Consider the following 27,676-nt stretch of genomic DNA (forward strand, 5'->3'; position numbering starts at 1 on the left):
GCTGCCTGGCACCGTGGGCATTGAAGGGAGGCATTTGGAGCCACCCTGCTTGTCAAGGGACCACCCCAGGGCCACTACAACCACAGTGGGACCACCCGTGGTCAAACTGAGGCCAAGTCAGGGCCAGCTGGGGAAACCAGGGCTTTCCCAGGACCAACAGTGTCCACACTGGGACAACATGTGGCCAAACTGGGACCACCAGTGGCCAAACTGGGACAAACAGAGATATGCTAGGGCCAACCATGGCCACACTGTGACCACCCATGGTCAAACCAGGGCAGCTCCAGGGCCAACTGGGGCAACCAGGGCTACCCTGGGGTCAAAAGCAACCACACTGAGACCACTTTTGGCCAAACTACGACCAACTGGAGCAACCATGGCTGCCCCAGGGCCAACAGTGACTACAGTGAGACAACCCATACCAAACTGGGCACAACTGGGCAAGCCAGGGCTGCCCTGAGGCCACCAGCAACCACACTGGGACCTCCCATGGCCAAAATGGGACCAACTGGGGCTATGTTGGGGTGTCCATGGCTTAATCCTGGAGCCAACAGTGACCACACCAGGACCCCTCATGGCCAAACTAGAATATCCCCAGGGCCAGCTGGGGCACCCAGGGCTACAGTGGGGCCAACAGTGACCACACTGGGACTACCCGTGGCCACTCTGGGACCAACTGGCCCAGCACTGGGACAACCAGGGCTATCCTGGGGCCAGCACTGGGATAACCTGTGGTCAAACTGGGACCAACTGGGGCACTCGGGGATGGTCACACAGCCCACGGGTGGGACCACGGTGGGCTTTACTGGAGTCAACCGGAGGCACCGCTGGGTCCAACTGGGATCCCCCTGCGGCAGCCCCGGGCACCGGGACCCAGCCCCGCCCCTCCGCCACCCGCAGTGGTGGCCCTGGATGCCAATCACGGCCCGTGGCCAATCGGGTGGCGGCGGGGGCGGGCCCGCAGCGGAGCCAAAGTTGCCTGGCGGCGGCGGAGCCGCTCGACTGAGTCGGGATCTGCGGGGCGCGACCAGCGCACCGCGTCCGTCCCTCCGGCACCGCACCGAACCGTCCCTTCGGTACCGCATCCATCCCTCCGCTACCGCACCGCATCCATCCCTCCGCTACCGCACCGCATCCATCTCTCCGCTACCGCACCGCATCCATCCCTCCGCTACCGCACCGCATCCATCTCTCCGCTACCGCACCGCATCCATCCCTCCGCTACCGCACCGCATCCATCTCTCCGCTACCGCACCGCATCCATCTCTCCGCTACCGCACCGCATCCATCTCTCCGCTACTGCACCGCATCCATCTCTCCGGCACCACACCGCGTCCGTCCCCTCGGTACCACATCGTGTCCATCCCTCCGGCACCGCATCCATCCATCCCTCCGGCACTGCATCCGTTCCTCCGGCACCGCATCGCGTCCATCCCTTTGGTACCGCATCCATCCCTCCAGCACCGTACCACGTCCAGCCCTCCGGTACCGCACTGCATCCGCCCCTAGGGCACCGCACCGCGTCCGTCCCTACGGCACCTCACCGTATCCATCCCTACGGTACCGCGCCCTACGGCACCGCACCGCTCCCTACGGCAGCGCGCCGTGCCCCACGGTACCGCTCCGCACCGCACCCATCCCTACGGTACCGCCCCGCACCGTGCCCTAAGGGACCGCATCGCACCGCACCGCTCCCTACGGCAGCGCACCGTGCCCTACGGTGCCCCTTGGCAGCGCACCGCCCCCGTCCCTACGGTACCGCACCGCACCTCACGGTACCGCGCCGTGCCGTGCCCTCCGGTACCGCACCGTGCCCGGAGCCCGCAGCGCCCGCGCCCGGCGGGACCATGATGTCCTGTGCTGAGCTGCTGGCCGTGTGCCTGCTCTCCGCCGAGCGCGGCCCCGCGCCCCTCCGCCAGCCGCTCCCCATCTTCCACGACGTGAGTACCGCGGGCCGGCTCCCCGCCACCCCCCCGCGCCCCCCGGGCCGCCGTGCCTCCCCTCGGGGGTGGGTGTCAGGGGGAGACTCTTTCCCGCCCCTTCCCGGAGGAACCAGCCCGAAGGATGCTCCAGCCTGGAGCTGCGCATCGAGGTGTGGAGTCGTGATGGCTTAAATAATGGTGTCGTGTCCTTCTGATGAATTATGGGCCTCCGGGTGGCTGGAAACAGCCCACGCCTCATCCAGAGCTGGCTGTCGTGACTCCCGGAGCGGAGCTGCGCGTGTCTGGCAGGAAGGTTCCGTGGAGCTGCTCGCAGCCGTGGGATCCAACAGGCAGAGCGCTGCCTGCTGCAGCCCCCGGGCGCAGCTCCCGTCCCTGCCCGCTCCCGACGCGCCGGGAGGTGTGGAGGAGGATGCTCCGTGCAGGTTGGGGGTCGGCCGGGCATCCCAGCAGCTGTGAGTGGCCGGGGGGAGTTAAGACGCAGAGAGTGGCTGTCTGCGTGTCCAGAGGTGCTGGTACAGTGCCTCCCGTCACACCGCCTCCCCTCCAGCCCGGTGTGCTCCTGGGAGGGGGAGCCGGGTGCCCTGGGGCCAAGGCTGCATCCCTGGCCATCTCCCAGGGTGAGAGCCCACCTCTGGAGCACATCCGAGGTGCTCAGCCCTCCTGCCCCTGCCTGTCTGCTGTGACCTGGGTCGGGGGGACAGTGCCCAAATCTCCCCGATGGGCCACTAGCCCTTGCTGTTCCCATGTGTCCGACACCACTGCGGTCTAAATCCAACCCCGTGGAGCCAAGGAGACGTGTGAGTGGAGGTGCTGCCCCTGCCTAGCTGCAGGACCGAGGAGAAGAAAGCCAGCAGGGGTTAAGGATGAGGGTTGGTGGTGCCCCAGCACCTGCACAGCCCAGGTCAATGCCAGCTGTCATCCCCCAGCTGTCATTCCCCAGCTGTCATTCCCCAGCTGTCATCTCCATGTTGTCCCAATCCAGCCTCACCCCCATGTCTCAGTTCATCCCAGAGGAGGGGAACGATAGATCTCAGGCAGCACTTTAGGAATATGAGTGCCATGCCTGGTCTGGTCCAAGACCTCCTGGCATCTCCCTGGCACCACTGGGAAGCACAGCTCCCTCTGTGAGGGTGGTGCTTGAAGCTTCCAGCTGGGAGTCAGGGCCTCTCTCCTGCCTGGGGGGATTTCGGGCTGGAAGGCTCTCCAGCCAGCATCATTACCACAGCATCATTACCACGCTAATTACTTGGCTGAGGGAAGATGGGCTGGAGGGGGTGGGTGATGACAGCTGTGTTCCAGCTCAGCTCCTCGGGGCACTCGCTCAGTCCCACATCTATCCCTCAGGGTGTCATCAAGGCAATTAAAATGGGAAATGTTAACAACTCTAGCAGCTGCTTTCCTGTTCTGACGGCTTCTCTTCCTCATCCCCGTGGCTTTCTTTGCTCCCACCTCAGCTCCAGAGCTTGGCAGGGCGAGTTTAATATCTCCACTTTTGGCTCTGGGCGGTTGGCTGGTGTCCAGCTGCCCCCCAGGCTTGTTGGGGTGAGCATCAACAAGGAAGGATGCCCAGCCTGCCTTCCCCGGCAGGACTGCCCACCACGGATTCCAGGTGGCAGCTGCTGCTTCCCCTGGGACCTGCCTGCAGATGGCCTGCCTTTGGGAGAGGTGAGGAGGAGGAGGAGGAGAAGGAGGAGGAGGAGGAGGAGGAGGAGGAGGAGGAGGAGGAGGAGGAAGAGGACTTTGCCCGAGACTCCTCGCCGCAGGCACGGTATAAACTGCAGAGCTGCCATCGCTGCTGTTCCCCTGTGCAGCATCTCAAGCCTTGGGGAGGTCTGTCCCCCAGGCTGGTGCCCGGGGCTCCTCACTGCTCTCCCGGGATACGGGAGGCTCAGGAAGGACGCCGTTCACCGGCAGTGCCTGGTGCAGCTGCCTTAGCCTGCACACGGTGTCACCAGGGACTGTCCCCTCCCCAGCAGTCACTGTGTCCCTGCCTGCCTGTCCAGCAGCCACCGTTGCTCCCAGCCCTGCAGGCAGGGAGAAGTCCTATAATGTCCCTCCTTCCTGAGGTGTGTAGGGGGTTCATCTCCCACATAAATGCCATTTCAGTTCTTCCATCAGGCACCGAGGAGGGCTGTGGCTGCTCGGACCCAAGCGCAGGAGCTGGGGGCCAAGGGAACATTGTGGGCTCCAGGCAGTGTCAGTCCAGGCTGCCAGTCCTCCCTGAGGCAAGTGAGGGATTGCCTGTAGGGCCTCTTCAGCAGTCAACACAGACCTGATCCCATTCCCAGCCTGGCTTTGCATCACTCTTCCCTGGCTTTGTTCCAGGGCTGCTGCCCACAGGGGAAGCAGCGCTTACCTGCCATTGCTGAGCTCATGCCTGTGCCCAGGGAGGGGGCAGGATTTACCCTGCGGAGTGTGGAAGTGTCTCTGCACCGTTTGTGCTTGGCTAGAGTTGGATCCTGTGTCATGCACAGGATCCATTGGCGTTTTCCAACATGAGCAGCGCTCGCGGAGGCACCTCTGCGCCTGGGTCGGCCAGGGATGGGCTCACTGGTGATAGTGAGGAGCCCTGCCATTCCTGGGGGCCATGGAGCAGGTGTGGCCTTGCCTTGTGGGGCTCTCACAGCTCCCTGCTTTGTGCCATATTAAAATCACTTCAAGCAGCTGATGCCATACATGCACTGGCAGTGCTTGTGTAACACATCACTCACCTGAGTGTGAGGGAGAAGCATCCACTCCGTCTGCTGAGGCTCCTGCTAAATCCAGGATGGGCTCATCCTGGATTAGAGACCTTCTCATCTCCATAGATTCCCCCCCAGAACCATGTTCTCCCTCATAGTCTGCACACAGATCCCTCTGAGCAAGGCCAGGAATGTTTGCCCTCACCTGAGTCTGCATTTGTTAAGTGCCTGGGTGACACTTGACTGTCTCTGGGATGAGCTAACTGGCCTCGGTGACATCTGGAGCCATGAGATGTCAATGCATGAGCCATGTGTCTCCCTGATGACACAGAGCCCTGCAGAATGAAGCTTTTCCCTTGATGGAAAGTGTCATTCCCAGGGCAGGACATATGGGACCCACCGGTGCTGCCCCTGCAGCCAGGGAGCCCTGGAATGTGTGACCCTGCAGCTGGGAGACCCCACAAGGAGCCCGTTAGCCTGGAGAAAATTTTTCTTTAAAATCCAGAGAAATCTCTTCTGTTTGGAAGCTGCAGGTTCCCATCTCAGCTCCAAAGTGCATCCAGCGAGTTCTGTGGGGTGCTCAGGGAGCGCCTGCCCTGCTCTCCTGCAAGGGAAGGCAGGAATGGTGGGATGGAATCCCAGAGGGATGGTCAGTCCAAGGCAGCCTCTGTTTCCTGCAGCAGCTCGGGTCGAGAGGAGCTCACTTTGTTCAGAAGAGCATCCTCCAAGGAGGGGTCCCTGCTCCTGCAGGAGGTGTCCCTGCTCCTGGTTTCATGCAGGGAAGGACCAGGGAGCTCCCTGCTGGGACCAGCAGCAGAAAAGCCTCTTCCCAGTCACAAGCCAGTGGCTTAGGAATGAGCAGTGCAGGTTTTCCTGGGCAGCTCTCTCTTTACCTCAGAGCAGTTTTCCAGGGAGATTTTGGTGGCTGGATCTCAGAACACACATCAGAGCTGTTGGTGAGCAGCGCAGAAGGAAAGAGCCTGGGGCAGTGATGCCTCTGCCTGCTGCTCTGTGGGGATGTGTGGACAAGAATATAGAAGTCCTCTTTCTCCTTTTCCTGCCCTTTTTCATTCCTGATCTTTCTTCAGACCTGTGGATTTCTACATCACCCAGGATGATATAAAGGAAAGAGTTGCCACACACACAACTTTCAGTCATTGGCTCCATTGGGCTGTGCTGGCCAAAACCTCATAATGTTTGGTCTGAGAAGATGTTCCAAGGCTTTGGAAATGATGCCATTCCTCACTGGAGCCAGCCCCAGACCTTCAATAATTATTGGTGAAACAGATCCTGGCAGGGATGAGCAACCCCAGCTCTCTCCTGCATCCTGGGCAGAAGCCTCGTGGTTGGGAACCCGCATTGAGACCCTGAATTGAGGTCTCCAACTGTGCTCTGTGTCAGAATTAGTTACAGATTAATTGACTCATTAATAATTAATTACAGCATGTGTGCACATGGAGATGTTGCAGGCAGGGCTGTTGTGAGGGGTGGTTTGGAAGCGCAGGGCAGGAGCTGCTCCTCGGTGCAGGCGGTCGGGGTGTTGGTGATGCCCTAAGTGCTTCCGTACGGAGTGGTTTTATACTTAATGTTCTTTCATTTAAAGGCTCTGAAAAATTAAACATCTGCCATCACAAGGGTGTAGCAAAGCCCTCTCTGCTTCGCCTCCCTCCGTGTTCTCTGAGAGACGCTCGCTGGGAGCGCCGGGCTCGCTCGGTCGCCGCAGCTGCGCCGAGGGCTCTGTGCATTAGAGGCAAGAAATGGGTTTAATCACTGGCAAAGGGCAATTTCCCGGAGCAGCCTGTGCAGTCCTGGCAGCAGGGGCTTCTCCATGGCCCCCTGGGCTCCAGGAGGTGGTTTTCCATGGTGCTGAGTGCTGCCCAGCTCATCTGCCCTTCTCTCCCCACTGCCACACTGAGCTCTGTTGTATTTTCTCTTGCAGATTTTCCGGCGAGCCGACAAGAACGGTGAGTGCTTTGTTCCTGCTGCTGCCTCCCCCTCCCTGCCTGGCTCTGGGTGAAGCAGTGTGGCTCGTTCCCACTGAGAGGTTTGGCTGAAAGAGTGAGGGAGGATAAGGGCAAGCAGCGCTCTGGCTGCAAGGAAAATGCTTTTCTGCTTTGCCTGGAGCCAAGGGCCCTGGCCAGGGGCAGGGGAGTGGGCTCTGCCAGTTCACCATCCATGCACCACACAGGACAGAGCCCTTTCCAAGCCCTTCTCCTGCCTGTGTGCTCATGATTTCTCCTCTGTGCTGCTGACAGCGACAAGGGATGGGAAAGCAGCCCAGGCCCAGGGGCCATCAGGCTTCTGCTCCATCCCTTGTGGGATTGATTCAACCTCTGTGCTCAGTCCAGGGTTTTACAGGTGACTCTGTGTCTGGGTAACCCTGGAGCCTCTGGCATTTGGGCGTTAGGCTCTGTTACCCAGTTTTTAATGCAGCACCAATAAACCAAGAGGTCCAAAATCGCAAGTCGTTTCTCAGAGCTCTCTTGAGCTCTTTTCCTTTGTGGTAGCTCCAGGAACCGCTTTTGTTGGAGATCAAAATGCAGCCCAGGAGCTGAAGTCCTCCACAGAGAGGAAGGGAAAAGCTCTAGAGTCAATGGAGAGATTTTCTTACCATAAAAACCCGTGCTGTTTGTAATGGACTCTCTCCTTGCACAGTCATCTAACAGAGTGCCTGCATGCATTTCTGAAACCACTGCAGTGGGCTCTTTGGGAAGGTGCTGAAATCCCCACCTGAAATTCCAGCAGCAGTGTCCCTGCTTGCCAACACTCCTGGGCTTTGGCTGGGATGGTGGGACATGCTTTCAGTGAGATATCTGCTCTAATTATCATGCACAACACTCCCAGCTGTCCCACATTCCCGGTGGAGCGGCTGCTGGGAGGACCTTGGGGCCTGGATGCTGCTTTGTGCGGATACATAATTACTCTCCCCCTTTTATTTAAATGCAGATGACGGGAAGCTGTCATTCGAGGAGTTCAAGAACTATTTCGCTGATGGGATCCTGAGCTCGGAGGAGCTGTGGGAGTTGTTCAGTGGCATTGACAGGCGTCACTCAGAGTAAGTCCCGCGGTGGCACCGAGGAGACGAAGGAGAATATAAACCTGCTTGAGTGCAGATGGAGGACGTTTGGGGGCGGGTGTGATAAATAGTCAGGGTGAGATCAACCCACTTCTTGCAACACGCAGATGTTAAAACCCATTGAACACCATTGGTGAAGAGGGGGGTCAGACATTTTGAGAACAGTCAGCAGATTTACTGTAGTTCCATAAAGCAAAGCAACCATCTAAGATGACATTACTGTAGTTTGAAAAATGTATTCCAGAAATACCCAGCTCGTGGAGCAGGTTGTGTGTCTGCAGGAGCGTGTGGTGGTGTGAGGACAAGGCACAGACTGTGCAGAGTTTGCCACTGCTGACACAGGGAACTGCTTTTCACTTACATAAGAGCTGCTTTCCAACACAAGTGGGCCTGGTGCATGGAACTGGGAATTTAGGCCAGCTGCTTTTAAAAAAAGAAACCCCCAACGAACAGGAGAAGGAACTGTGCTTAGCCCTGGTCTGCTCTTGACTGGTGCTGTCCAGAGCAGTCTGTTGGGCTGGGCAAGGTTTCTCAGCCCAGTGTTTTGGACACCAGTGTGGCCTCACTGGGATCCCTCTGCCCGGCTGTCTGCTGTGGGTGAGTGTGTTCTGGCACTGGGAGAAACTGGGTGTTCATGAATTGCATGTGTGGGGTCTGTTCAAACACTGGGGTGCTGCTGGGGGAGAAGGGGCTGCAGCTTCCTCCTGGTCTTTGGCTCTGGCTGGTGCCACTTCCCCAGCTCCCCGGGAAGCACCTCCTGCACCTCTGACACCCTTGACCAGGGCAGTATCTCCATCAGGGAGAGAAAACTTGAGCAGCCTGAGCTGCACACACTGGTCCCAGGGCTTTGCAGGGAGCCAGGGCAGTGGCACGGAAGGCCCTTGTCACACTGAATTCCACCAAGCCACTGACAGAGGATACCCAGAGGTCCCCACATCACCCCCCTGGGACTGGGGCAGTGGGGATGATGGACTCCTGATGGTGTTCAAGTGGTGGGTTTATCTGATGCTCCCACTTTGGTGATGGGGCAGAGAAGTGGGCTGGTGTGGGTGGCTTTGGTGCTGCTTTCTTTGGAGCCTGGCTGCCCATTGCTGCCTGTCCTGCTGGTTGGGCTTGTGGATGTGGGCAGCAGGACATGTCTCCTGAAAATAGCTCTGTTTGGGCTGTGATCCCAGGAAGTTAGCAGTAAGCTGTTCCCTCTCCTCTGGGAATACTCCTTTCCTCTTGCTGCACGTTGGGGTGACCTTGGAGCCATCCCGTCCAGTACTGCTGGAAAACACGGGGTGCAGCGAAGCCAGGAGACTTCACCGAGCCCTGATCTGAACAGGGGAGACCTCCTGGCTTCCCACTGCTTTCAGACTGGGCTTATCCCACGTGTCTGGAGCAGCTGAGCAGGGCCATGGCTGCAGTGGTGCTCCTGATAGCTCCTCACCGTGAGGATGGTGCCGTAACCATGGCAACGTGGCAGTTGCAGCATCGAGCTGGTGACATCTATTAGTGGGGCATGAGCCTCGGGTCTTTGTTCTCTTCCTGTTGTAAAGAGCAGAAGGGACCCTCAGACAGAGCTGTTTCCAAATTCCTGCACTTGGTGGCTTCAAGCCAATGTAGGAGACACCGTTTTTGGGATGTGTGGGGGCACTTGCTCCTCTCTGCAGCCTCTGGTGTCATGGAAAGGCTGTGCTGGTGCCCTGCTGTCCCTGTGGTGGGGGGCTGGACAGCCCCTCTCCTCTGGGCTTGGCTTGCACTTGCAAAACTTAGTATTTTAGAGAGCTGGTTGAAATTTTCTGCCAGATTCAAGGGTTATTACCTGAGGTAATAAAGTATTAGAAAGCTGAAAAGCAGCTACAAGCTCTACAGACATACCTGGCGTGCTTCTTTTGTGTCCTGTAGCTTTTGTGGCAATGGGAAGGTCTCACCCTTCATCCAGCTGGTGGATTTGGTGTTATGTTTGTCAGGTCTAGGCTGAAATTTGTGTTTCCTTGTCCGTGTCAGCCTGACCTGAGGACAGACAGTAACAGAGACCTTTATATCCAGGCCTTTTCCATGTCTGGCACTGCCCAGAGCTGTCCTGACCTCCTCACCCATCTCTGTGAACCTGCAGCTGCTCTGGGCCCCAGAGGTGACATCTGGGAAGAGGAGAGAGTTCAGAGGTCTTCCACATTTACTTGTTCTCTTTCCAGAGAGCCCACAGCACCATGTTCTCCCCTCCTCCACTTCCCACCCACCTGGTGCTGAGGTGGGACACTGTGATCTCTGAATCAGGCACCTCTGTAGGGTTCACTTCAGATTTTACCTTCCCACATGAGGCTTTTTTTGTTCTGCATTTCTGAAAATTGTCGCATTTGGGCTTAAAATATCTCCCTGCTTTAATTCTGTGACATTCAAGGGTTTATGTGGAAACCAAGTTCAGCTCTTGGTGGCAGTTTGGTGCAACACCTGGGGCTCGTTGGGAAGCTCCACACCAGCCCTGGCAGTGGCACAGGAGGATTCATCTTCCTGGACAGCTGCATTTTCATCCACTGAAACGTCTGGGTGAGAAGGGACTAATGTTTTTGGAGGGCTGAGAGAGCTCCATAGCTGCAGAAGCATCTGGAGAGGTGTGGTTTGCTCTCTGCAGCCCAGCTGGGTGGGAGGAAGCAGATCCCAGGGTCTCATCGGGACAACTCAATGGGGAGTTGGTTACAAAGGGCTTTGGGCTGAAGGCTGTGGTGCTGCAGAGGTTGCTGCTCTTTGCAGGGCACAGTGAAACCTGCCAAGGGAAGTGCTGTGTGGACCTTACATGTCTTCCTGTCCTGCATCTGTTGGGGAAATTTGGAAAAATAAGGTCTGGAAAATCCTTCTTTCCATGAGGGTGTTCAGGAATTGGGTGCAGGCAACCCAGAGCCTCTGATCTTGAGCCAGAAGTGAAAGAGGTGGCAGTGCTGACCTGGTGGCTCTTAAAGTGGAAATAACCTCAAGCCTGTGGTACTGTGGAAAAAAAAAGGGATTTAAATGAACATCCCTCCCCTCTCTTTACTCAGAGCTGCAGCATCTGCCAGTCTCTGAGTGATGGAGAGTGACTGAAACCCTCTGTGTTGCACTGAAAAGGTTTGGAAACCTGATCTGTGATGGCAGAGGGGGTTCCCAACATGATAAACGATGAAAATAAAGCAAAATCCTGTCTGCTTTTCAGCAGCTGATTGCTGTTTTCTTGCATAAATTCCAGGCACATTTTGACAAAATCCCAACAGCATAATGATGACAAGATCCTTCATCATCAGTTCAAGCTTAATTACAGTTAATCAGTGGTTTGAGCACAGTCAAAATACAGTTATGGGAGATGTGGAGAGTCTCAGGATGAGTGCTTTGGAGGCAGAGGATGGCTCTTCTCTTGGAGTGGGAGTGGGGATGGCAGAGAGGAGCAGGAAAAACCTGCTGCCCCCTGCAGCCTTGCAGGGTTTGATGTTCAGGGTCTTCCCATGAGCTCCTCCTGATTTCTGGGGTGAATTAGCTCTGGTAGCACGAAAATGGCACCACCAGTCCTGTGCTTTGCTTGCTGTGCTCTGTCTTGCCCCTGGCTGTGCCCTGGGGGCTGCTGCAGGATGCAGAACGTGGGAAGAGATTCCCATGCAGGGTTGATGCTGGAGCAGGCTGCCTCAGGAAGGGAAGGGAGCAGATCTTCCCCTGGACAACTCCCAGGGGGCTGATTTTTGCCACAAGATCTCATCGACTGGTTCAGTGTTCAGCTGTTCAGTGCTTTAGTGATTGATTAGCCAGTGCTTATTTTTAAGCAGCAAACAGAGAAGATAAAAAGAGTTATTAATAACCCCTGGCCTCTCCTTAGAAGCCACGAGGTGGGTGTTGGTTGCAGCTCTTTGTCACACCTCGCTGGAGCCGTGGTGGGAACTGGGCAGTGGTTTGAGCTGGTGGCTCCTTCTTCCTGGTGGAACCATTCCCAGCCCCAGGTCCTCACTGGGGACAGATGCAAATGCCTGGGTAATGTGTGCATGAGGTGTTTCACTGGCTATTTTGTTATCCCATCTCCGTACATCCCCTCTGCAGTGATTTTTTTTTCCCCATCTCTGGCATGGGTGGCTGCAGTCACTGCCCTGGGGCACAGGTCTGACAGGCTGTGCCGTGGGTGCTGCTGTGCCAAGGCTCCTGCAGCACTGCAGCAGCTCTGCAGGCTCCAGGCAGCTTTCAGGAGCGAGTGGAAAAATTAAGAAGGAGCAAAAAAAACGTTTCTCCAATGTAAATTGGTGCTTCAAACCTCAGTCACTCTGTCTGGCAGAGCTGGGATGGGATCAGCAAAGTTTTAATGGAGTGCAGTGGGCAGAAGAAGGGGCTGCGGTTTTGCAGATTTGTCTGGATTGTGTCTCGAGGGAAACACTGTTTTTTTAATCCACTTTAAAAAGCTGCCTGCAGTGCCAGGTCAGTGCCCTGCCTAAATCAGCTCCTGTATGTTTAAAATAGCTGAGCCAAATCACAGCCTCACACTGCCCCTCTCTGCTGCTACAGAGGCACCTAATGCAGTTACCTGAGCAGAGGGGGCTGCAGTCCCACTGCCCTGCCTCTGCCATGGGTCACACCAAAATATTTTCATGCTTTGAAGGACTGCCTGTTATTAAAGGACACTAAGTGGACCCCCAGAAGAAACAGGGAGACAGAAACCAGCCTTGGATACCCGGAGGAGAAGCTATAGGAAGATTTTGCTTGAATCATTTCACCTGTTCACATGGCATTTTGGACATTTCACACACTCTCCTCTCATTTTGCCCTGTGAGCAGTGTCAGAGGGGGGACAGGATGATGTGGCCTTGGTTTCACATCCCCTGGTCAGCAGCACTGCAACTGTCCTTGTGCTTGGAGCCCAGCAAACTCCAGGTATCACCAGTTCCTCCACGTGGGACAGCACTTAAACGATTGAAAAACACTTTGAAAACACTTAAACCCCTCTCTTTTGTGCTCTTTCCCACTTTCCCAATCAGGATTAAAAACGGTTGTAATCGTTTAGGGGATTTTGAGGCAGCACAATGCCTTGAGCAGAGGCTGATTTGAATAATTGACACCCTGGGACATGTCCCTGCAGGCTCTGGGTGATGCCAGATATGTGAGCAGCTCTGTCTCTGTGGCTTTGCAGACCTGAGCAGATCTGACAGCATCATGCAAACCCTTGGTTCTGCTTGACATCCCTTCCCAAAAACCTGTGGCTGTTTCTGGGTGTCTCCTCCTCCCTCTCCACCCCAGCAGCACCTTTATCATCCACAGGAGGGACATGCCCAAGCCCTGCAGGGTGCCAGCGTGGATTCTGCAGTGCAGTGCCCTCTGTTAGTGAAAAGGGGTGAGGGTCTGGTCCCTGCTTCCAGGTTTTTAGACTCAGATCCCTGCTTTACTGGCCTTCATGGCAGGAAGAACCCTCCTCACGGGCTGTGAAACCATCCATCCCCTGCCCTGGGAGCCTGCAGGCAGCTCCACATCACCTGGGCTCTGAAGGCAGGGAAGGGGAGGGGGTCTGGTACCAGGGGGCAGCCATGGGGGAGGACCTGGGCGGGGTCAAGGGAGACACAAGGAGAGAGCCCTGGCTTGGTGCTTCCCACTTTTGGGGGAAGAGGTTGGGTTGAAGAAGCAGCTGCTGGGCTCAGAAGTGGGGTTGCCAGCCTAGTGGTGTGGGGAGCCTCCATCCTGGCCCCATCCTGCTGTCACAGACACTTTCCCACCACACTCCAGCTCCAGGAGATGCTGGAGCAGCTTTGCTTGCTCTTTAAGCCCCCGAAACCCTGCCTGGGTGCTCTGAGCTGCTGGCTCTGAACTTGTGCAGCTTTTATTTTTCTAATGTACCTTCTGAAAATACATGGAATGAGCAGTAAATCCCCTGGGACTCAAGACAAGCCCTCAAGACCCTGCTCATCATACCTGTTTCTCCCAGACCAGCCCTGTTATCTGACAAGAGCCTGTTTTTCTGTTTTTGCAGTAACGTGGACACAGAGAAGTTGTGTGGTAAGTCAAGGGGTATTCCTGCCCTGGAGGGCTCCCTCTCCTGAAGGTCTGTGGTGGGATTTGTGTGTGTCTGACCTGGGCAGGACAGGGGAGTCAGGTGGCATTGCCAGTCCCTGTGCCTGAAGCCCAGCTCTGAGGGTGTCTGTGCTTTTCCCAAGGGGATGGGGAAGGAATCTTCATCTCAGTGCAAGTGGGAGCATGACTGGAGAGAGGGGGGAATGTCCCCCTGCAGCACTGGGCTGTGTGTGGGAAGAAAGGGCAGGGCAGGCAGAGATGGAGGTGCTCAGGTACCTCACCATGGTCTTCTCTCCTGCTTCAGATTATTTCTCGGGATATCTCGGAGAATACAGGAATGTGCTGTCTGCCCTTGAAACCCTCAATGCTGCTGTGCTGGCTGCCATGGACAAAACCAAGCTGGTAAGGAGGGGGCCATGGGAGGGCAGCAGGGTGAAACAGAAGCTGTGGTGATCTTAGCTGCTTGCTTAGTGTTAAATGTGGGGTTTGGAGGCAGCAAATGTGGTGCCTCCCAAATCCAGGGGGTGCCTGTGCGTGCTTGGTGAGTGCTGCAGCTGCACAGCCTGGAGGAGGGGGAGCCAAGACTGAGGAGAGTAAGGGTAAATCTAGTGCTTTTGTGCTCTGGAGACATTATCTTCCTCCTCATGGGGCTCTGGTAGTGGCTGTTCCAGCAGCTCCTTGCAGGGTCCTGCCTGCGGCCACTGTTTGTGGGGGCATCGCTGATAATCTGTGTCGAGTTCTGAGCCAAAACAAGGTGTTTTCCACAAAGCAGTGTGCTGAAAAATGGGGACTGCTCTGGAGGGACCCCAGCAGCCCTTGCTCGGCACAGCCTGCGCTCACAGCCACAAACCCCGGCACTGGAGAGGGGCAGGGGCAGCAGCAGCACTGTCTGGGAACAGCCAGGCTACAGGGACAGCTAGGAAAGGCTGCAATTCATTGACTCCCAGCCTGATGCAGAGTTCATCCCTGCTGGGAATGCTCTCCCTCTCCCTGCAGCTTGTGCTGATGGGAAGCAGATTGGAGGCTGCTAATTAGGGCAAGCAGCCTCCTGCTCTGAGCCCCCCGCCCGTGTGTCAGAGGGCTGTGGTGCCCAGCTAAAGACAGCTGGGAAAAGCAGTGGCCATTGCTGGAAGGACCCTTCTCGGTGACCAGCAGCCCCCTTTGCCCCTGAAATGTATTAAATGTGCTTGGGGCTGATGCTGTGTTACCTCCTGGGGAAGGGCCAGCCCTTTCCTTCCCTTCAGTGCAGTGGGTTGATGCTTGGTTGGGAGGGAATGAGGGGCATCATCCACTGACGTGTTGATCTGCCAGAGAGGCAAAGGGGGATCTGTCCCACAGTCATCACAGTGATGTTTGTGCCTCTGTAGTGTCAGTCCTTCTCTCTGAGTTTTCCTCTGCCCAGACCCAGACTCGGCAGTGTCTCCCTGTACCTTGGGAAATTTCATGCCAGGAGAGGGAATCACTGGAAAATGCATTTTCTCTTTGGTTCAGCTGCCTGCCCCCTTCAGAGTTATTAACTGCAAGTCCAGAGGGAGAGAAGGAATCCTCTCCAGAGAGCTAAGCTTTATTTCAATTCTTCTCTGTTCTGGTTTTCTGTGTGTAATGAATGTGTATATTCATGTGTTTCTCCAAAGGACAGCACAGTCACTGTCTGCTTCACAGTATTGGTGTGATGCATTCATTCACTTCATAGTTTCTGGTGCCACTGGTGTTCCCTGGAAAGGAGAAGCAGGTTCTCCCTGTTGGAACAGATTTTTATGGACTCACTTTTCCACCCATTTGGATCTGCCCAGAGCTGGGGCAACCCAGTGTTCACAGCACTGCTCTCACCCAGGTGAGATCTGTGCTGATCAGGTGCTCTGAGCTCCTGAGTGCCCTGATGCAGACACTGACTCTCCTGGGAATCATCTCCCTGCTCTCTCCTGGTCTGCTGGGCTCTGGTTTGGGGAGAAGGAAGGAAGGGACGATGCTCTGACCCTGTGGGCAGAGCTCTTGCAGAGCTGTGGGACACCTGCCATTCTAGAGGCTGCCAGAGATGATAAATGCTGCCTTCTTACCTGCTGTGACCTGAATATATTCCCAGATTTGTATTTCCAGAACTGGACTCGAGCTTGAGTTACTATGGGATGAGTGGCTTTATTCAGCTGGATTTTGGGCAGAACTCCCCTCTCTGTGAGCCAGGGGTGGGGACAGAGAACAGAGACTTCCCCTGTTACACCTGCCCCTTGTTCCTGTTGATTCACTGCTGTGATATCCCGGGTTGAGGTCTGAGAGCCTCACTTGGGCAGAGAGACCACCCCATGGAAGAGCCAGGTGAATCCTTCCCAGGGAGCTGCTTGTGCTGGAGCTGCAGCCATAGTGCTCTGAGGAGACTGGAAGAGACCTGCCTGCTCCAAAAACCCTCCCCACAGAGCTCTGCCTCCAGATCAGGGCTGTGCAGGCAGCAGATGTTCTTCCCAGGCTGTATTTAAGAGGACTTCACATGACTCCTGAGCAGGCAGTGATGTCCAGACTGGCTGGAAGAAGGGGAAGGGGATTTCTGACTCGTGCTGGGTCTCCCCAGCTGAGTCACAGCATCTCTTGCTCAGGGCATTATCCATCTCCAGTTTCTTACTGCTGCTGCCACAAGATTTCTCACCCCTGCATCCTCCAGGTACTTCCCCACAGCTGTAAACAGGCTCATGTCAATAAAACCCTACTTTACAACCAGGAAAAGTCTCAGAGATCCTGAGATGTCTCATTGGCACAAGAAACAGAGCCTGGGGGATGTGCTGGCCTTGCTCGGGCCATGCCAGGGCCATGAGCTGCAGCAAGGAAGGAAACAAGGAAAGCAAAGCTTGGAGGGAGTATTCTGCAGTATTCTCTGGATTTGGGAGCTGTGGTGCCAAAAGCCCTTTTGGTGTGGAGGATTCCCACCTCTGTGGGCCAGGATTCCTGGCATGGACCAATGTCATGTCTCCACAGCTGTCCCCTGGCTGGCAGGCTCCTGGATCTGCTGCCATGCCCCTTGTCAGCTGCAGGATAAATGCTGGGATAAAGCAGGAGAAATGCAAGCTGGGTTTGTCCTCGCTGTGGGACTGCAGGACTCTGTGTGTGTGTGGGCAGTAAAGCTGCTCTTGGCCACTTTTATGTGCCTGCAGGTTGGCAGGAGGAAACCAAATCATTAGGGGTCCCCAAGCTTCCATCCTCCCTCACTGGGCTGGTAGAAGCATGGTAAAGAAAAGAGGGTTTTTCTCCAAATCCTGTAATTCCCACTTATATTTGTAAAGTATAACTTGATGGCTGTGCTGCAGTGTGCTAATGACACCTTGTTTTGTGGCTGAACCTCACGTTTGCAATAGAATAGCAGCAGAGTAGGAAGTGAACTGTGGAAATGCCTTGGGAAACAGCCTGATGTTTCTCCCAGGGGGCCTGTATGCTAAAATCTTTCCATTCTCCAGTCTGCAAACACTGCAAACCAGCCCATAAATACCTCTCCAAGCCAGGTGCTATTATTTCTCCTTTGGCAGGAACGTGACCACCTGTTCCATTCTGTCCTGAGCTTAACTATCATCGTAAGAAACTAATAAAACCTCTCAAAAGCAGCATTATAGCAGCTCCTGGCAACCTGGGGATTTTCATCTGGGTAAAGAGAGCTGAAATACCAGCCCATGACCAGAATTCCATGTCTCCTGCTTGCTGGGTTATTTCCTCTGTGACTCCTATCCATGGGGCTTCCCTGTGGGCAGAAAACACTGTGAGCCAGAGCACATTTTCATTGAACCTCTGTTTACAGAGGGTTTGACCCACGTGGGGCAGCTCCTGATGAGAGGATTTTGCTTGTTTGCCCCCAGATGAGGAGTGCAAGGAGGGCTGGGCAGCTGGCCTGAAGCAAAGGTGTGTTTTTCAGTTGATTCCCTCGCCTGGCATGACAGTTTTCAAGCTGAATTTGGGTGAAGCAGCATTTGGGGCTCTCTGGAGGGCTGGTTATTTCCATCCTTCCCTCCAGCACGTTCCCCTGGGTGTGCTGTGTGTGACAGGGCGAGAGACAGGAGGCAGCTGCTCATCCTGTGTGGTGCTGACGTGTCCACGTGGGACCCTCCAGGGCCAAGTCCCCTCCAAGCACAGTGTGCCCCAGGCTGGCAGTTGGGTTTTGGGGGGTGGCACCTCAGGCTGATGCCTGTGCCTGTGTGTTTGGGGTGCAAGGACTGCACTGGGGGAGCTGTGGGGCTTGGGGCAGGCTCGAGGTGCCCCCCACAGCTGTGATGTCAGTGGGAGCAGCGCCTGCTCCTGCTGTAAAACTCCATCCACCCACATCATCTAGGAAGGACACGAGGCTTGGGCCCCCTCAGGGTGAAAGCTGAGAGCATGGAGGGTGCTGGAAGGTTTGCTTGGTGCTTCTCCCTGCACCTGGCCCTTGGAAGGGGTGTGATGTGCTGGGGGAGAAGCATCCAAACCCCATGTAAGGTGAAGATCCATACGCCAAGGCTGGGGGGGTGCTGGGAAGGACACCTTGGAGGTGAGAACACACCTCATTCACCTGTGGAGGCTGTGGAGGCTGCTTGCTGGTGGAAGTGCCCTCTGTGCTGCCAGGGAGGTGACAGTATTTGGATTTGGATGCTCCTGGAGTGACACAGACTGTGCCAGGCCATGTGGGGGGTGAATAATGGATCCTCTGTGCTCCTCTTCACCTGCTTTCTCAGGTGTGTCCTGGGGAGATTGGAGTGTTGGTTGTTCCCTCATAAGCAGGGAATGTGTGTCTGGGCTGGCAGGAGCTGGGCAAGCACAGATAAGTGGTGCTGTCAGGGATTTTGGTTCCTGCCCCCCTTGGGAGTGGGGAGGGGAAGGGCTGGGCAGGGGTCCCCAGCCCTGTGCTCTCCATTGCTGGGGCTGTGGGGAAGGAAGTCTTGTGGGATCAGGTGGGATGCTTGGCTGGGGAGAGCCCGGAGATGCAGAGCTGGAGCTCAGCTTCCCATGGCTGCATCGTGTCGGCTCCACTGCCATCCTCTTCCTCTGGCAGGAAAATGGGATTCATTTTCCACCAGGGATGAAAACCCCCCTGGCTGCTCTGCCTACCGTGGTGCTGGGGGGTGGCTGGGGCCTTCCTTTGCCACCTCCAGCACGAGCCCAGGGCAGTGCTCAGAGGATGAGTATCCTCTCCACTTTCTCCACTTACCTTCCCATCCCAGCCAGCCACAGCTGTGCCCAGTTGGATGCAGCTCCTGGACCAGGCTGGTGGCTTGGCTGTGGCACAGAACAACCAGAAAACCACGAGGGGCTCAAGGCCTTCCCCACTCCTCCCCTCCTTTGGCACCAGCAATGGAAGGGTTATGTCCACATGCTTCTGTACAGAGCTTCTGGAATTCCAGATCCTCAGTGTGTTGGAGAGAAACACAGTAGGAATCGGAAATATTTGACCTGAGTAATGTGGTGGCATTGCTGGACATTCTTTTGGACATGGCTCATGGAGCTCGGGGGGGTGAAGGCAGCCTGGCTCTGGGGCTGTGCCTTGGGGTCACGTGAGGACACCACAGGGAAGGAAGAGGGGATGCTGGTCTGTCTCCTTGTCTTGTCAAGGAGAGGGGTTGACCTCTCCTGGTGGATGCTTCTGTGGAGCAACCAGCCCTCCTGCATCCTGTGGAGACTCCTTCCCACTGCAGTCCCGCCCGTGTCCCTTGAGGAGCTGGAATGGGTCTGGCTGTAGGGAAGGGAGTTGCTGTGACAGCTGGGCTGTGTTCCCCAGCTGCTCCCCCCTGCAACTTCCAATCCTTTTCTAATCATCTGCTGAGCTGAGTCAGTTCACTGAAGCAGCAGCAAAGCCAGGTGAGGAAATGCCTGTTCAGGGAGCTGAATCGGCTCCCTGAAGCACCAAATGACCTTTATGCCAAAATTACAAGGAGCGAGTTCAGTTCCCTGGTTTTCAGCTCATCTCCATACCCAGCCCTGAGCTGCTTCAGTGCTGGGATCTGGAATTGCCTGCTGTAGTAAAGTGGCTGCAGTGCAGGCACCATGTGGACCTTCCCCTCCTTGGCTCCCCACAGACCTCAGGGGTCCTGCTGTGCTGACAGCTGGAGCAGCCTTGTTCCCTGTGCTGGCAGCTCCACTTCCATTAGGAAAGGACAGCTTTGCTGCCATGGATGGGCACGGAAATAACCCAGAGTGTCAATGAGAAGCAGTTTGTTCCTTTTGGAGCGCTTTAATTGACTTTGCACCCCTGTAGCAGCGCGGGAGCTGCCCTCGGTCACTGCTGCCTCAGCTCTGCCTGGAGCAAGGTGGTATTTTGGAGTCCCTCCTCCTGTAGCTTGAAGGTGGGATGGCTGCCATCTATCTACTGGAATTTGGTGTGCACATACTCAGCTCCATGCTCCTGGTACTCGCCCTTTGTCATCCATGCACGCTGGAAGGACGTGAGAGACGCTGCCATGGAGCCCCCCAGCCAGGCCGCCGTGCCCCTCTCCGGGCTCGCCAGGACATCGATCTGGACGCCCGTGCCTTGGGAAAGGAGGTTCAACCCTAAGCACATCCTCTCTGGGAAGCCAGGAAACATGGAGGAGCCACCTGAGAGCACGATGTTGCCCAGCACGTCCCTCCTGGCGTGGTTGGGCACCGTCTGGAGGCTCTGCCAGGCCAGCTGGTGCAGCCCGGGGCAGCCGTGCTGGAGCAGCTTGGGCTGGAAGAGCGGCTCCGGGCAGCAGAACCGCTCCTTGCCCAGGGTTATCCAGTGCCCATCTGGCGTCTGGAATCGGGCTGGATGATGGCAACCTTGGTCCTGGAGGTCCCTTTCATAGTCCAGGGAGACGTAGCAGCACTGCTTTTTCAGCTGGGACAGCGTCTTCCTGGTCAGGGCGTGCAGCGCCGCGGGCTGGTTGGGGCTCTCCAGCAGCAGCTGGTGCAGGTGGCTGGAGAGGAGCTCCCCGGCCACCCCCAGGCGCTGGGTGCCCTTCCTCAGGGTCTGGCCCAGGCAGACGGTGGTGACGTGGGACACTCCCGCCCCGGCCTCCACGGCCAGCCCGGTGACTCTGCCGTGGGCGCAGAGGGACAGGAACCCGGTGTTGGCCATGTGCAGGGCTGGCACCCCGAAGCTCTCGAAAAGCACCTCGGCTGCCTTTACCCTGTCGGTGGCAGGGCAGGACGGGGACTCAGCCAGGAGCACCGGGTGTTCCTCTGGCGGAACTCTGAGGCTGCAGGAGAAGAGGTGGCCCCACAGGCTTTTCATGCCATCCCAGTCCTCAACGATGCCGTGCTGGAGCGGGCAGGACCTGGGTGCTGCCGCGAGGCCTTCCATGCTTCCCGTGGCAGTGGGATGCTGCTGGCTGTCCCTCCTGGGGCCTGCACTGCAGGGGTGCAGCAGCACAGTCCTTAGAACAAACTGGGGCTGCCTCTGCCCCGCAAAGCCACCCCGGGTGAAGCTGCTGCCGCTGTCGATGATGACTGCAGGCTTCAGCATGGCTGGCACTCCGGAGGGATGCCGGGGAGGGAGGAAGAGCCTGCAGCGGGACAAGAGGGGTCTCGTGAAGCCAAACCAGGCCCAAGTACCTGCTCTACAAGGGAGAGCAGCTCAGCCCCACTGCAGGACAGCAGTGCCTGCTCTAGAAGTGTCTGGGTATGTGTCTCAGCCTTTCCTCCTGTCTCCTCACTCCATGTCTCGCTGAGTATCCCTCCTTGGGTACCTTGTCTCCCTCCCTGCGGGCCTGGAGATTTTCTGGCAGTGCAAGGACAGAATTTCAGGTGGTTTTAAGGAAGCAAGGGAAAACTGGACAGGAGATTCGAGTGGTTGGACCGAATCCAAGGCTGTATCCAAAGGAGTGTGCCCAGGAGGTCAAAGGAGGCGATTCTCCCCTGGTGCTCACTCCGCAGCTCTGATCCAGAAGGACAGTGGTGGGGAATGGGCACACAGACCCATATTCCTCCTGGACACCCCTCCAGTGCCAGGGGGCAGGTGGGCTGGGGCTCACAGGAACTGTCACTCACTTGTACTCAACGAGTGACATGGGGAAGGTCTGTGGGGTGACCCTGAACACCAGCACGTGTCAGACATTCATCACAGAACCTCCCGTGGGAGCAGAGGGGCTTGGCGGTGTCTTCCCAGGGAGAGAGGGCATGAAGCCAGCCCCTATCCTGGCCTGCCAGTGGTGAGGGATCCCTGGAAGGGGCTTCCTGTACCTGGGGGATTGCCGTGGGGTCCCAACCTTGTCCCAAGAGCCCTGGTGCGAGCAGAGCCGTGTGTGAACGAGTGAGCACGAGGGATGTTCTGCCAGCCCTGGAACCCTCCCTGAAGCTGGGGACAGTCCCTTTACCTTGTGGCTTGTGTCCATCTGCTCTCCTCCACAGCTCCCGGAGCTGAGAGTGCTGGGGCCAGGGCTGAGACTGCTGGGGCCGGGACTGAGGGTCCTTTGGCTGGAGTGCAGATGGAACCATGCCTGCGTTCCCTGTTGTGATCTCACAGGCAGTTGCCCAGAGGGTTCTTCTGCCCTATAGTGTCACTTTTTTTCTGAAATAACTAAACATTTGATTGACATCCACCTCTTTGAGTTTATTTAAGGGCCAACCCCTTCCAGGTGTGGCTCTGCTCCCCCCGCATGGAGTCAGAGGTACCTGACAGATCCTCTCCTCTTCCCCACAGAGGTATGAGACCTCCTCGAAGATAGAGCAGTTCCTGACCCGATTCCTGCTGCGGGAAACCATGCACCAACTGCAGTCCCTGCAGGCATCCCTGGAGTGTGCTGTGGACACCGTGGAGGAGCAGGCGGGACGGGAGAGGTAATGGGGTGGGACGCGCTGGTCCTTCCCAGCCCCGCTCGTGTGAGTGCAGGATGGGGCAGGGTCTCCCCGGGAGGGACATCCCAGAGCAGGATCTGCTCTTTCCAAGCCTGCCGTGAAGCTGATCCCTCTGGGAATGACTTCAGCCCCTTGTTCTGCATTTTTTCCTTCCAGAAAGGACATAAAAAACCCTGAGATTTCAGTTGGCCTGAGGTCGGGGAGACGGTGTGGGCGCAGAGGACAGAAAAACATCTGTCTGTCTCCAACAGACCCCTATTCTGGGATGCTGACAACAGGTACCTGCAGCCTGGTGTCCCTGGTGCCCCTGGTGTCCCTGGGGTTGGTCTGTGCCCCCCTGGAACCTGGAATGGGTGTGGGATCAGCACAGAATCAATAAGGTTGGAAAAGACCTCTATGATCGAGTCCAACCATTATCCCAGCGCTGCCAAGGCCACCATTAAACCATGTCCCCAAGTACCACATCTACAGCATCACTGGGCAGCTCTGGGATGGAGCCTGGAGCATCTCACCAAGATGCCAGCTTCTGTGGGGTGTTGTATCCCTTGGGCAGTAGGAGAAGTTTCAGCAGAAATATCAGGTTTTTGGTTTAAATCAGAAGTTTTTAGAAGATCTGTGGTTTTCTGGGAGTTGAGCAAGCTTTTGCAATGACAAAATTGAGGGTTTTTTTGGTGACATCTCCGTGCCCTTTGCCGTGCAGGTGTTTGTGTCGAGGACAACAGCCAGTGGATGGCTCAGATCAACAGGCTCCAGCAGCTCATCGAGAAGCTGGAATGCAAGGTGTGTGGCCAAGGAGAGCTGCTGGGGGCTGCCCCACACCTTGGCACGGCCAGGTCGGTGCTGGGACCTCTCCCTGTGCCAGCACCCCCCATATTCGGTCCTGGCATCATCACAGAGCTCCACCCACTCACCAGACCCAGACTTGCAGTCTCCAGAGCCACCCTTCTCTCAGCTCTGCTGACCCTCCCATGGTCCTGCTGATCTGACAAGTCAGTCAGGACCCACCAACCCCACAGGTCATACGCCTGTCCTCCCCCAAGTACCCCAGGAACATCCCCTGTCCCCTGAGCTGGGCTGTGGGTTCCCAGGTTTGCCTTGTTGCAGTAACTCTGATTTTCCTCGTGGTGTTGAATGCAGAGCCCACGCCTGGAGCCGCTGAAGGAGGAATCCATGTGCAAAGGACAAGATGCAGTAAGTCCCTGTCCTACTGCTCCTTGTTTGCAGGTAACCCAAAATGTGCACAGATCCCCCCTCCCACAGCTCCTGTGCCCCGAGACTGGGTGAGCTCTGCCTGTGGGCTGATGAGGAGTCTGCAGCCTGGTGATGGAGCAGGGTGGGATTCAGGGCTGTGAGCTGGGTGTGGGATCATGCCCAGGACAAATGCAGCTCCCTCAGGCCCCTGAAAGCCCTGGGCAGTGCCCACAGCCAGCCCAGAGGAAGGTGATGCTCTGCTTGTGAGTGCCCAAATCCCCCAGGTGTGCTCCATGCACAGCCCAGGTGGAGGGATCCCCAAGGCCCTTTCTGCTGCGGGAAGGGCACTGGGAACTGCAGCAGGACCCCACTACCAGGGGATGGAGCATCTCCTGTTGGTGCAGTCCTCGGTGTAAAGGTAACCTACCCAGGTGGGAAGAAGCCACTTCATGTCACCATTGTCCCCAGCACTGTGGTGCCAGTCCCACTGCGGTGCTGTGCTTGCTTGGCACCGCCGTGTCCCGCAGCAGGGTGGGAGCAGGGAGGGCAGGATGGGACAGGCCAGTCCCTGATGCCCTTCTGTCCCTTGGCAGCACATCCTGGTGGCCAAGAGGCAGATCTCGGTGGCCACGAGCAGCATCGAGGAGTTCCGGCAGGCGTTCCGCTCCTACACCGAGGGCACCGCCGGGCACAGCAGCTGCCTGCAGTAAGTGGGGGGGTCTGTGGGGTGGTTTGTGGGGTGGCTCCCCCAGAAATGGAGGCTTTAATATGGCACCTTTAGGGGGGACAAAAGGGTTTTTGTGGAGTGTTTCGTGTGCTGGTCGGTGCAAGGGTGGGTTCAGCACGCAGGGGTTGGACCTTGCAGAGAGGGTGAGTATGTCATGGCTGCAGTACTGTCCCTGCCTGCAGTACTGTCCCAGCTCCTGCTGCAGGTATTCCCAGTAAGAACCAGTGTCTGGGAAGGAGGGGGTGGGTTTTATGCCAGCAGGAATGGCACGTGCGTGTAAGTGAGTGCATGAACTCCTCCAGCACTGAAGGACTCGAAAGCAATGGAAAGGTCAAGGGCAGAGCTCATGCAGAGCGTTGATTTATGGACAGTGTGTGTGGGAAGCAGCTGTAAGCACCTGAAGCTGACCCTGCGTGAGGCCAAGGCTGCCCCCAGCACTGCTCCAGGGCTCTGCCTGCAGGGACACATCACTGCCAGCCTGTCCCTGAGATGCCACAGCTGCTCCCTGAGCCACTTCCCTTCTCCCGTGGGAGATTTCAAGCTGCTTTCAGCAGGGAATGTTCATGCTGTTCCCATTTAAAGCGTCGTTTTTCAGCTCTTCAGTTTCAGCAGCATAAATGCACGTTTTCAGTCCAAACAAAAGGAAGACGCTCGTTGTGACACATGTGACGGGGAGAATGGGAGTTCTTTTCTATGGAATTGATGGGCTTTTTTGTCATGAGAGCTATTTGTGGAGACAACAGGGTGGCGTGTCACGGGCAGGCTCTCCATGTGAGTGGAAAGCTGGAGCCAAGCCCAGGGAGACTCCACAGTCCTGGTTCACTCCAGGGAATTGCAAAGCCCATCGTGGCCCCTCAGGGGGATGCAACCTCAGAGCTGCTGGGGGAGTTGTTTGCTGTCCCCCCAGAGCTTGGCCCCCTCCAGCAGCCCTTGGCAGCAGCTGGAGGAAAGGCTCATCCTCAGCTGGAATTGCTGCTGCTGCAGCCGAGTGCAGCCTGGTTCCCTCAGCCCTGCACCCCAAGCCTTGTGCTCTCACCCCCCTCCTGCTGCCCCCCATCTTCCCAAAGGCTGGAGGCCCAGTCTGTTCCTGTGGCAGGAGGGAGTGTGGGGAGCATCACTGGGGTAATGGCATTGCTCTGGGGGTAGCAGGCTCTGGGTTCGTGCTGTGAGCTCAGCTCCTGCCCTTGTGCCTCAGTTTCTCTCCATGTGAATGGTGACACCTCCTCCAAAGGGCTGGAAGGATGAGCTGTGCCAGTGCTGGGGATATGTGGAAATAATAAAACACTGACAGTGCTGATTCCTGAGAAGCAGTGAAGACCAGTTTAAAAGCATTAAAGCTCCTCTGCCGCCTGAACACAGGAGCTGTGAGGCAGGATTTGGGTTTGGAATCCCCTGGAACTGTGTGCTCCAGCAGCCACAAACTGGATGCATCCAAACTGTGCTTTGGAGGCCTCGTGGGGAGACTGATGTGCCCGGGCTGGTGGGGCACATGTGGCTGTGCCAGCACCCAGCCCCAGCTCAGGGTTGCTCCTGTCCCCACAGTGTCTCTGCCTGCAAGCTGACAGACGAGGCCTGCTTCATCCTGTACGAGTTCTGGCAGGACGTGACCTCGTGGAGAAGGTGGGAGCTCTCCGTGGGCAGGGCTGGGGCCGGAGGCTGGGGGGGGCTCAAAGGGGTTTCCTCTCGGGGCTCCCCCTCCTTGCCCAGCCTGTCCTGCTGCTGGCACTGCTCACAACTGTGAACTGCTGCTCAGAACACCCTCGTGTGCACCCCCGGGGCTGTTGGCAGCATAAGAGTGTGCCTGGTGCAGCAGCAGCCCTGTCCCCATGCGTGGACAGGGATCCTGGCACCAGAGGCTGCACCCCCTGCACCCCTCTGACCCTGCTCCCTGTTTTACAGCCACTTGCAGTCCAGCTGCAGCAAGACTTTCCAGCAGTCCATCATCAGCTTGCTGGAGTCCCCGGAGCTGCTGACCACCATGCTCTTCCCAGGTGAGGGGTCCCCCAGTGCCACGCTGTGCCCCGGGTGTGCTGCAGAGGGCAGGAGCAGTGCAGGAACAGGCACAGGGACTCCCTCCAGAGCAGAAGATTGGTTTGGGGTGATTTAAATCGGGTTTTTCAAGCCAGGGTGAGACCCACTGTCCCCGGCAGGTTTGGCTGTGTGAGCTGGTGGTGCTGCAGGGTCTGTCCCCTGCCCAGGGATGCTCTTCGGCCAGGACAGCCAAGCAGCAGGGGCACTTCCCAGGTAGCAGATAAGCTGGGCCCTGCCTCAAATACACCTGGTGCCTTGTTTTGGTTTTCACCTGAGCCCTGAACCTGTTCTGCAAAGCTCTGGTGCTCTTGGGTCAGTCCCAGTGGCTGCATCCAGGCTCAGCCCAGTGCTGAGAGAGGGGAGAGGCCAACACAGGGAATGTGCACATTCCTGTGGTACCAATAGAAATGTGACCAGATGTGGGAACTGGGGTCCACATTAAGCCCCAGTTTACTTTCAGGGATCACATTCAGGTCTTGTGTAAAATAACATAAAACATGGATTAATTTGGACCGAACCCTCTGCTGCCAGCACTGCTCCTGACCTGCCAGTCCCACTGCCCGCATTCCCAGTGCTCTCCTGCAGAAGCTGCCACAGCTCAAGGGGGATCACCCCCCTCCAGGCCATCCCATGGCTGCGCTCCCTGCCCTGGGAGGGGGCTGGGTGCTTTAGGGCCAGATGCCAGGGACCTGCAGGGCCAGGACCCCCATCCCTGCCACCCTACATCCCTCTCCTGTTTAACACTGCCCTCACATCCCTGACCCCTCTCCCTCTCTCCCCAGCTTCCTGGTGGATCATGAACAACAACTGACCCAGGCAGACACCTCAGGACACCGTCAGCATGCGGGAGGACACGGAGCCCTCGGCACAGCCCTCACCTTCCCTCATGTTCCTCCTCTCCCTGTCCCTCACCCCCTCCTGCTGCCCAGCAGGGCTGCCTGCCCTTGGCCCTGCCAGTGTTTCACCCCTGCTATTTTCCTGTTAATTTACTTATTTATTTCCACCCCAAGACAGTCTCTGAGCTGCCTGGCGAGAGCGGAGCACTCCCTGAGTGCTGGGGGGAGCCGTGTTTGGGGGTGACACCCTGGCCCTTGGGGGACCACTGGTCTGGTTGCTGTGTCCCCTCAGCCCCTCTTGCACTCCAGCTCCTCTTCCTCCCGGTTCTAAGGGCTGCCCAAGGCTCCATGGGGTGTTGGGATGGGCAAGGGGACATGGCTGGGGCCAGCTGTGACATCCCTGTGCCCTGCCCACCAGAGCCACCCTGGGCCAGCAGCACCTCT

The 27,676-nt window shown here is 57.0% G+C and overlaps 2 protein-coding genes across 2 annotated transcripts; one reads left to right on the top strand and one right to left on the bottom strand.

The window, feature by feature from the left end:
• Window positions 1–1,241: 1,241 nt before the first annotated feature.
• NECAB3 (N-terminal EF-hand calcium binding protein 3) lies at window positions 1,242–27,405 on the top strand. Its single transcript, XM_027729040.2, has 13 exons — window positions 1,242–1,940; window positions 6,564–6,588; window positions 7,571–7,679; window positions 13,650–13,675; window positions 13,995–14,092; window positions 22,293–22,429; window positions 22,604–22,725; window positions 23,148–23,227; window positions 23,585–23,638; window positions 24,232–24,344; window positions 25,908–25,985; window positions 26,265–26,356; window positions 27,179–27,405. Exons 1-13 carry the CDS (start codon window positions 1,848–1,850, stop codon window positions 27,205–27,207), a joined length of 1,056 nt encoding a protein of 351 aa, XP_027584841.1. The 5' UTR covers window positions 1,242–1,847; the 3' UTR covers window positions 27,208–27,405.
• On the bottom strand, window positions 19,846–22,076 carry ACTL10 (actin like 10). Its single transcript, XM_027729041.2, has 2 exons — window positions 21,967–22,076; window positions 19,846–21,156 (listed from the first exon to the last, which is right to left on the bottom strand). Exon 2 carries the CDS (start codon window positions 21,114–21,116, stop codon window positions 19,998–20,000), a length of 1,119 nt encoding a protein of 372 aa, XP_027584842.1. The 5' UTR covers window positions 21,117–21,156; window positions 21,967–22,076; the 3' UTR covers window positions 19,846–19,997.
• Window positions 27,406–27,676: the final 271 nt, after the last annotated feature.

This window comes from Pipra filicauda, unplaced genomic scaffold, assembly GCF_003945595.2.
Source record: "Pipra filicauda isolate LSUMZ 115617 unplaced genomic scaffold, ASM394559v2 scaffold250_size1122263_pilon, whole genome shotgun sequence".
NCBI classification, from domain to species: domain Eukaryota; kingdom Metazoa; phylum Chordata; class Aves; order Passeriformes; family Pipridae; genus Pipra; species Pipra filicauda.